Source organism: Lipotes vexillifer, unplaced genomic scaffold (assembly GCF_000442215.2).
Source record: "Lipotes vexillifer unplaced genomic scaffold, Lipotes_vexillifer_v1.1 scaffold182, whole genome shotgun sequence".
NCBI classification, from domain to species: Eukaryota; Metazoa; Chordata; class Mammalia; order Artiodactyla; family Lipotidae; genus Lipotes; species Lipotes vexillifer.
Window position 1 is genome coordinate 3,417,547 of NW_006798798.1, and position 10,289 is coordinate 3,427,835.

The following is a 10,289-nucleotide window of genomic DNA, read 5'->3' on the forward strand; positions in this document are numbered from 1 at the left end:
TTTTCTAGAATTTAATTGTTCCGACCCAAGGGTCTGCTGTGTGCCAGGTGCTGAGGGTACAGCGGGGAACATCGCCTGATGGAGTTGACAGTCCCGGGGACGGCCAGGCACTAAACTAATCCCGTAGCTAAAACGCCCAAGTAAGGGCTCTACTGCAAAGAGGAAGGGGAGTAATGTGTTAGGGGTGGAGCGGGATGGTCTGGAAGGAAGGGCTGTTTGAATCTTCAGCGCCCTCCCCAATACCGAAGCACATTTGCTTTTACAGAAATTATTCTTACCACGTAAAACACGGTTTCGTAGAGCAAGGACTCTTCTCCCTAATGGTTGTTTGTATTCTAAAACATTCTCTTAGATTGTGATGTTAGAAGCTTATCAAAACGTTGTAGTAAGTGGAAACTATCAGTTTGACTTTTGTGAGGCCCGGCTTTTAATTATTGGGTAAGCCGTCTCTACCACTGCAGGAGCCTGTTAGGTATCAGAAAGAAAATAGGAGTTCCTGTTTTTTTCCTCTGTGAAATTACTAAAAGGTAAAATTGTTTTTTCAGGACCCTGGCGATGTAGCACAACAGGAAGCAAAGCAAAGGTACGGGCTGGAACTCTGAACTGTTTTTTGTTTTTAATGTAGTGGCTCTTTTTTTTAAATTAAGGAGTACTTGACATACGACGTAAGTTTCAGGTGTACAGCATAATTAGTCCATATTTGTACATATTGTGAAATGATCCCCGCAATAGGTCTAGTTAACATCCATCACCACACATACTTACAAACTTTTTTTCTCGTGATGAGAACTTTTAAGATCTACTCCGTTGTCAACTTTCAGACATGCAATATAGTATTATTAACTATAGTCACCATGCTGGACATGCATCCCCATGACTTATGTATAACTGGAAGTTTATACTTTTCTGACAATCTTCACTCATTTGGCCCACCTCCCAACACCGATCTCTTGGTCTGTTCTCTGTGTCTGTGGGAACTCTGAACTTTTTGAAGGATGGTTTCACCAAATTTTTTTTTTTTTTTTTTTACTTTAGTCACCTTAATAGGTGTGTGACTCTTAAAGATCTTCCTGGCATAGTGATTTTTCCAGAAATCATCATCACTGTTATTATGTTTGTTAAATAAACATGTATGGAAGCCCACAGCACTTATTACTTTGTATTGCAATTACTGATAGATGTTTCTCTGCTAAACTGTGATTACCTTAAAACCAACATAATCATAAGACTGCCTCACGGGTATGTGGTGAGGACTGTAGGGGTTCCCTGCTTCACATTTAGTAAGTGCTCATTCTATTCTCAATGTTATTTTATCCCAGAATATCACAGAGCACCTCACACTTGGCAGGTTTATTGAATGAATGCCTAGTTACCCCATCATGCTACCTTTTTTTTAATAACTGATTAAAAAAAAACCACATAAGATAAAATTTACCATCTTAACTCTTTTTAAGAGTATAATTCAGTCATAGGAATTGTATTCTCATTGTTGTGCAACAAATCTCTAGACCTTTTTCATCTTGCAAATCGGAAACTATGCCTATTAAACTCCCCATGCCCCCACGCCATACCTCCCAGGGCTACCTTTTAACTCATTCGTTCATCCAGCAAATACTGAGCACCTGCTCTCGGTCAGGCACTGTGTTGTGTCTACTACAGAGATAGGCAAGGTGGAGAAGGTTCCTGGCCTTACGTAGCTTACCTTAGAGGGAGCAGACAGCTGGTAAGCACCTGGGATAGTGCTAAGAAGAAAATAAAACTACTGCGTGAATTTCACTGATTATAAGATGTGCACTTTTTTTCACATTCTAACATCTGACATTCTAATGTGTCTCATAATTGATTGCTCTTGTCCTGGATTCTTCCAAAGAGGATTTACTTTTGCCTCTGCCATCACGTGGGTCATTTCTAACCTGAGACCTCTTAAAATTCACTGCTTGAGGGCTACCCTGATGGTGCAGTGGTTGAGAGTCCGCCTGCTGATGCAGGGGACACGGGTTCGTGCCCCGGTCTGGGAAGATCCCACATGCTGCGGAGCGGCTGGGCCCGTGAGCCATGGCCGCTGAGCCTCCACGTCCGAAGCCTGTGCTCTGCAACGGGAGAGGCCGCAACGGTGAGAGGCCCGCGTACAACAACAACAACAAAAATTCACTGCTTGAGGTTCCCCCTTTCTCCACACTGGTGCTGTGAATTCAAACAGCAAACCTGCAAGACTACAGCTTGAAGTTCAAATTCTCAGAGACACTTTTTTCTTCCTCCACTCAGGGCCAAGGTCGTTTTACGCACACTTCCTTGCTGTTCCTTTCTGCATAGCGGGTTTATTTCTTGTTTACCATGTATTGAGGATGTTGCTCTGGGATGATACCCCAGCTTTGAGTGAGGGTCTCCTATGAGACACCTCATCTAGGGTGTTTTTCATTCTTGGAGATACAGAATACTATGGTGTGTTTTCTACTCTGGCCTCTTAGATTTAGTGAAATGTAGTAATAGTTCGTGGCACGGTTGCAGTACTCAGGAGTGATAAGGAAATGGCCTGTGGAAGTAGGCTTCAGTCTGTGTTCCGTGAACCCCAGAGCTCCTCAGATGGGGGCAATTAGTAGGCACAGCCAGCCCGAGCTCCCCTTCGAATTCAGCCAAAGAATCTCTGCTTTTGTCTGTGTTACGTATTAAGTTCCTTGAAGGGCTTCATTTGAAAAACAATTTCTGCTTAAAAAAAGTTTGAAACCACTATCCTGTGAACTTGAAATAGTTCCTACTTGGATAGGTAGGAAGATGCAAGGATAGAAGCAGAGTTATAATTTAACTCCCCTCCCAACCCAAAAACTAGAACTGAGAGTCTGGAAATATGGGATCTGGTCCTACCTTGGCCACAGTTACCTGTGTCTCCTTAACATTTCCTCCGTGGACCTCAGCTTCTTTATCTCTAAGAAAATTACAGGGATTAATTACTTGGTCCTTGTAATTGCCTGAAATCTCACTATAAATTTCTAGCACCTCTCACTAGGTACTTAATAAATGTTTATAATCGTGGTTGAACTGAAACTCCACTCTGATTAGGAAAATGTGAAGCTTTACCTTTCAACCTCATAAAGATATACACTCACAAAATATAATGCTGGCCTTTGAGTGTAAGAGTGGATTCGTTACATTTTTCTATGTTCAATAGGAATGCTGACAGCTTAGTTCTAATTTTGCTTGACCTGTTTTTGTTGTAGGGAAGCAGAAATGAGGAACAGTATCTTAGCCCAAGTTCTGGATCAGTCAGCCCGGGCCCGATGTAAGCATCTTCAGTTTTCTTTATTTCCATAAAATTGGCTTGAGTTATTTGAATGGGGAGATATATATGAAATTGTTGCTATCTCTAGATTAAATATTTGTTTAACCTTAAAACGTGAGATACAGATTATTTGTAAGAAATATTAAGTTTATAAACCTAAAGAAATGTACTTAAATCATTATTAGAAGTACCAGCTCCATTCTCTCCTACCAATGAGATGATCTCCAAGTGCATACAGTCGGCCCTCTGTATCCGTGGAGTCAGAATCCACAGATACAGAGGGCTGATAGTACTACACCATTTCATATAAGGGCTTGAGCATCCTCGGATTTTGGCATCCTCATGGGGTCCTTGCAGGTACGAAGGGACGACTGTATTAGGTAAAATTTATAGGAAACAACTCCTAAATCGAGGTAGTCACAAAATGTTGCTGGTAGTTGACAACGGGTGATTGGGGGCTCTGGTTTATTGTACAGGCAGACCTTGGGGGATATTGCAGCTTTGGTTCCTGACCACCACAGTATAGCGAGTCACACACATTTTTTAGTTTCCCAACGCATATGAAAGTTAAGTTTATACTATACTGTAGTCTATTAAGTGTGCAATAGCCTTAGGTCTAAAAAAACAGTGTACATACCTTAATTTAAAAATACCTTATTGCAAAAAAAAAAACCTTATTGCTAAAAAATGTTAATCATCATCTGAGCCTTCAGCAAGTCATGATCTTTTTGCAATAACATCAAAAATCATTGACCACAGATCACCATAACATATATAAGAAGAATAATAGTTCAAAAATATTGTGAGAATTACCAAAATGTGACACAAAGACATGAAGTGAGCAAATGCTATTAGAAAAATGATGCCAATAGACCTGCTCCAAGCTGGGTTGCCACAAACCTTCATTTGTGAAAAACACAGTATCTGTGAAGCTCAATAAAATGAGATATGCCTGTATTCTCCATTTTAGTGTATGTTTTTTCATAATAAAATTTTTCATAAAAACCATGTAGAAAAACATTAAATGATCCATCAGAATGAACCAGTATCTTCTGTATTGTAACTTGAAGCCCAGCTTAGAAGAGGCAGGCTTAGATGAATCACTATGATTATATATGTGTAGTAATATATAAATTGCTTTTCAGAGGGCGATAGTGCATTTTTTTTTTTAAGCATGGAGCTTAGAATCTGAGGACCCAAGTTTAATCTTGGCTCTGCCACGACCTCTGTGTGGTGTTGACTGAGATTGACACAGCTGAACTCAAGTCCTCCTCGTTTTTAAGAGGAGTAACAATAGCATCTGCCTTATCTACCTTGCTAGTCTCAAGACGTGAATAAGTCTGAAGGGCTTTGGAAATGTCAGTGCTTAGTTTCAAGGTATAATACAAGTGCATTTAGTTCTGACTTCTTTGTGTGTGTGTGTATATAGATACATATTTTTTTTCCTTTTTAGTAAGTAACTTAGCACTTGTAAAGCCTGAGAAAACTAAAGCAGTAGAGAATTACCTTATACAGATGGCACGGTATGGACAACTAAGTGGGAAGGTAAGCTTGGACTGCCTTGAGGCAGTTTTAAACTATTGTTACCTACTTTATCAAAACATTTTCAGAAGGTCAGTTTTATCTTTCTGGTTGCAGAGTTCTTGTTGAAGCAATTTTTAAAGGAGAGAATAGTTGTATCTACCATCCTTCCTAAACCGTCTTTTCTAAAATCCTCTGCTTCTTTCTTTTTCTTACATTGCTATGGAACCAGTGACTATTAGGGTCAGCTGGCCTAAATTGCTTCTACACTGGAAACAAGGTTTGTCAATAATACTAATTAAAACGGGTAAAGTTACACTTGTCTTGCAAATGAAGAGGTGCTAAAATTCCTGGTTATTATGTGCGTTGCTGTAATGCCATGATGGGTATATTCTGCATCCCTGACCTTGCTTCAAGGCCCAGATGAGCCCCACCCGCACTGGGAAGCCCTCTGCCGCCGCCACAGCCTACGGGGGTCAGCCCGCCCTGAACCCCTTACACTGAGAATGTGTGTGGAGGAGACAACGACTGCCTCACCGTTTATGAGTGACTCGTCTCCTGCTTTTAAGCTTCTCAAGGTTTCAGGGGCAGAGATGGTGTATCTCTGTCCCTGACACTTAACACAGTGGTGTAGGTGGTTGTCATTGTCTGCCAGTGGTGATGAAGGTGTTCTTAAGTACCTGTTAATTTTGTATTTTTCGAGGAAGCTAACTGATGGATACTTTTCCTCCCTCAAATGAAGACTAGCAGAGCAGATTTTATGTGGAACTTAAACCAAGAGTTATAGCCAGTGGCTTCAGCCCGCTGTCCCAGTCTCCTTCCCTCTTGACCTCTACCCCGCACCCCAGAAGGACTAAAACCGTTCAGTCTGCTGAGGTCAATTCTTTGTTTTAAAAAACTACTGTTTTTCTCTGTGGTTATCCTAGGTATCAGAACAAGGTTTAATAGAAATCCTCGAAAAAGTAAGCCAACAAACAGAAAAGAAAACAACAGTTAAAGTAAGTTTCCCCAAATGCACACGGCAAAAGAAAGACTGATATTTTAAATAAGCGTTGCATCTGCATGTACTATATCAAACATGTTTCAGCCCATAGACATTTTCATTTTATAACACAGGGAAGTTTGGGGAGAAAGGTTGCATATATTGAGGGCCTAATTTTCAAGGCTCTTATTGTTTTGAAACACTAAGTTGTTTTAAAGACAGACAGAAATGTCTCCCTGTAGTAGGTAGAAATTTGTGTTCTCAGAAAATCTGAGTTATGCTTTGTGAAACATGTTATGATACTCATTTAATTTTCCCCCCAGTTCAGCAGAAGAAAAGTAATGGACTCTGATGAAGATGACGATTATTGAATTTAAGATGTCTAGAGACTGGAACTTAATGGAGCAATTCTAGGACAGATAACACTTAGCTGAAGTTAAGATCTCGATGGGATGTTTACTTTGTTTACTGTCTATATGCCTTTTAAAAATAAACTTGTTATGCAAAATAAAACAATTTGGACAGACTTGTTTTAAAACCATAGCAGAGGGCCTCCCTGGTGGCGCAGTGGTTGGGAGTCCGCCTGCCGATGCAGGGGATACGGGTTCGTGCCCCGGTCCGGGAGGATCCCACATGCTGCGGAGCGGCTGGGCCCGTGAGCCATGGGCGCTGAGCTTGTGCGTCCGGCAACGGGAAAGGCCACGACAGTGAGAGGCCCACATATCGCAAAAAAATAAATAAATAAATAAAAATAAAACCATAGCAGAATGAACAGAAGACCTGCATTTTCGATTTTTTCCTTTCCTATCAAAAGCTTTCGAACATGTGCAGCAGCATGAATATATCCTTTGTAATTGTGACATTAGTGTTAGGTGGGAAAATGGCCTTAGCAGAAATAGAAGCTGCTCAGTCATCTTCAGTAAAAAGAAAATAGCAGTGTCCGGTAACATCATGGGATTTAAGACTCATGGACTAAGCTGAGTCAACTTTAATATTTCCAAGACATAGGTTCTGAAAGCAGGTAAGCTGCTTTTCTCCCTGAAGATAGTACTTACATTTAATGTGGGAAATTTCCTAGCTTTGGCTTCATTTATAATATGCTTTTCAAAGCATATTGAGACTAAATTATCTAACAAATATGACCCCTATCCAAACAACCTCTGTAACTAGAGGATACATCCATTGGAAAAAAATTACCAAAATAACTGAGACATGCTGGCAATATTACTTCAACACTAGTAAACATGTTTGTAAGAGAAATGATTTCTAATGATTCAAATCCAGTTGAGACAGTTTAGTGGTTAAACATTTTGGTAGAAACGTTCTGGGTCTTCACTGATAAGGTTGCAGGTAACTTAAAGCAAATGTCATCTCTTGGGACTTCCCTGGTGGTGCATGGTTAAGACTCCGTGCTCCCAATGCAGGGGGCCCGGGTTCGATCCCTGGTCAGGAAACTAGGTCCCACGTGCATGCTGCAACTGAGAGTTCGCCTGCCACAACTAAGAAGCCCGCCTGCTGCAACTAAGACCCAGCGTAACCAAATAAATAAATATATTTTTTAAAAATGTCATCTCTTATATTGTGCTTTACTCCCACCAGGTTATGAAAAACTGTGCTCATAAATTTAAATCGTAAACTTAACTCTAGGAAGTTCCCTGGCGGTCCAGTGGTTAGGACTCGGCACTTTCACTGCGGTGGCCCGGGTTCAATCCCTGGTCAGGGAACTGAGATCCGGCAAGCTGCGCAGCACAGCCAAAAATAAATAAATAAATAAACTGAACTCTCAGGTGAGCTGTTTGGTGTAACCTTGTATAGATAGATGTCTTAGTCCCGGGAGGCCTAGCCCTGGAGGAAGTTCATAACATTTAATGAGATGAATAGGATTAGTAGCAGGAAAGTGATGGGAAATGTGGTTTACAATCCCAATCTCTGCTTTAGCTAGCACACTGCTGATATATGTTTAAACTATATTTGAGATTTTACTATGTTTGAGACTTGAAATTTGTAACCATAGATGCTGAAGAAAGTCAGTGTTAGAATAAAGTGTCTAGTATCCCTGAATAAACGAATGAGTAGAACCATTAAGAACATCAAAAATTTTTCAGAGTAACAGGGTAAATCATCAAAAGTAAAATCTGATCAAGGATTTTGAAAAAAAAAATCCCAGTTACAGGTACATTTTGTTTTGTCTCATTTACATAGAAATGCTGGAGGGAGACTAGACAATTCTCAGCAAGTTTGCTACACACTTTCTCTTGCAGAATAACCACTGTCCTGATGGCAGCTACCAATGTGAATGTGTTTAAAGATTGTCAGCCTCCCATCCTTCAGAGATACGCGAGAATGGAAAGTGACTGTGTACAAGGATAGAGGTTCTTGATTGCATCAAGCGGGTGGAGTACGTTTCCGTCCACAGGGTGGGGGGGGTGGTTATTCTCAACTTTCTAATTTAACTTTGAATTCAGAACATTCTTACACAAAACAGAAATTTGGGCATTACCAATGTCTGAGTTGTCAAATTTATTTGTAAGTGGGAAAGTAACTGGAGAAAAACACAAGTGTTTTTAAAAATAATTGAGGTAATCACTTCAGATAGCTCACCCCGCTGATTACCAAAGTAGCTCAAGAGGAATCTTCTCCGCTAAGATTGACAGCCCCATTCATGGCATTTACATCTCCAGATGAAGGGCACACTGAGCTGGAATCTGCCAATTCAGGTGACTCTGCCAGCCAGGGCCTGACACCAGCTCTGACGGTGCAAACAAATTAGCCCCCTTATTATTTCCATGAACCTGGCTCCTCATTTGACAATTCTACCAGCCAGGACAGTTGTTAGAAATTAATTGGGGGTATATGTGAAAGTTTTCAATATTATATTGCACCACTCCAAAAATTAGGTGGTGTCAAATATATGTATTTGCATCTTGGAAATGGCCGTGCTGATCAACTGCATAGGGTCAAGTTTCTTAATTAGGATGGTAGAGAAGCACAGCAACTTAAGTCAATGAGGTGGTTTTGTTTAAAAGTGGGGGAAAGGAGTAAAAATAGAACAAAGAAACTTGCAAAGCAACAGTGCTTGTTTCTTGTTTGGGCTAAGAAGCTGTATTATATTCGGTTTTGCTCTTCTGATGATGTTAAAGGAAATTCAAACATCCTTGTGGGGACCCTAGACACTGGGCTTACTGGATTAGGTCAGCCCTACTCCGGGTACATGGGTAGTGCTCTCCAGATGATCCAGTTTACATGCTTCAGTCGTACTTATATCTATAACTGAAAAATAAAATGTATCTCCAATGGGGGAAGATTTTTCCATATACAAAGCACATGTTTATAGCAGAAAGGCTGAGAAACACATCTTCCTAGCAAAACAAACTCAAAAAAGTACACCGTGACACGCTCAAGAATCATAAAGTTTACTGTTTCTTTTCCATCATTTGGCACATGTCCAAGGCACATTAGAAAATTAAAAATCATAAATTACTTTGTAGAAAAATAATCAGCCCCTCCCTTCTGTACATACGCAAGTGTTTCCAAGAACGTGCACAGAACCATTTTCCTGTTACAAAGTTGTTTGTTTGAAAATGTACTCTGGACAAACCCATGTTTGCAGCTCTAGACCAACCGATAACAAAAAAATGAGTATAAGCTATAGAAATTTATAAAAAGGAATAAATGGTAATAAATTCTAATTTAAGGTAACTTTGACCTGGTTTGTGCTGTAAGTTTTGAATCTGAATCAAAAGACTAAGAGAAGGTGTGCCAAGTCTACTGTCTAGTTCAGGAACCATCCATCAGGTGTGACATTTAAGGGAGGCTCTTAACGGAAAGGGATTTTTCCAGAGACACTGCTACAGGTGTATAAATGCAGTGATCAATTATCTGTACTTAATTTTTTAGAAGAAAAATTATACCCAACTTTCCCCACATAGTGTAGAACATATCATATGTGTCCTTTCAACTAAAATGAGCATCAAAATGGCATTTAGGCATCTTTGGGTTCAAGTGTTGCTTGCAAAGGGACATTTTTCAGGTCCTATTATTTCCTTGATTCCAATGCAACATTTCCGCCCGGCCTCCACAGTACCATGAAACCTAAATTGCTTTTCTTCAGCTTATTGCAGAGGGAGGAATTCTTTTAGCTGTGGTTTGCAAGTTTACACACATCCCAGAGGTCTAGCACCTTTCAGTAGAAGGAGGTCAGAATCTGGTGATGAAACCTCACTGTAACCAAGGAACCCTAATACATAAGAAGAAGCGTCTTAAGGATCTGGATACTCCTGGAATTTTTGTCCATTCCTTTTCAAGTGTATCCATTAGCTTTGAAGAGGAAAGAGATGGTGATAGCTTTTTGTTGTTGCATTCTTTCCATCAGCCACAGAAACGCTTTCAGGACCTTTCTGCTTTTCTCTCAAGACAAACAGTAAGTTCATTTAGTTCTAAGCTGTACTCATGCTTGGCATCTTCTTGTTGAGGACTCACTTCTTGGCAGTAGATAATTCCTTATTACTA

The 10,289-nt window shown here is 40.2% G+C and overlaps 1 protein-coding gene and 1 non-coding gene across 2 annotated transcripts in view; both read left to right on the plus strand.

Moving 5' to 3' along the window:
• PDCD5 (programmed cell death 5) overlaps positions 1–6,293 on the plus strand; it is a 6,785-nt gene extending 492 nt beyond the window's left edge. The window contains exons 2-6 of the mRNA XM_007470936.1: positions 546–583; positions 3,216–3,277; positions 4,731–4,822; positions 5,725–5,796; positions 6,104–6,293. Coding sequence (XP_007470998.1) covers positions 546–583; positions 3,216–3,277; positions 4,731–4,822; positions 5,725–5,796; positions 6,104–6,151 — 312 coding nt within the window. The 3' untranslated portion in view covers positions 6,152–6,293. The remainder of the gene's footprint in view (positions 1–545; positions 584–3,215; positions 3,278–4,730; positions 4,823–5,724; positions 5,797–6,103) is intronic.
• Positions 6,294–7,432: 1,139 nt separating this feature from the next.
• TRNAE-UUC (transfer RNA glutamic acid (anticodon UUC)) lies at positions 7,433–7,504 on the plus strand. The gene has a single exon. It is a non-coding gene; the product is annotated as a tRNA-Glu (tRNA).
• Positions 7,505–10,289: the final 2,785 nt, after the last annotated feature.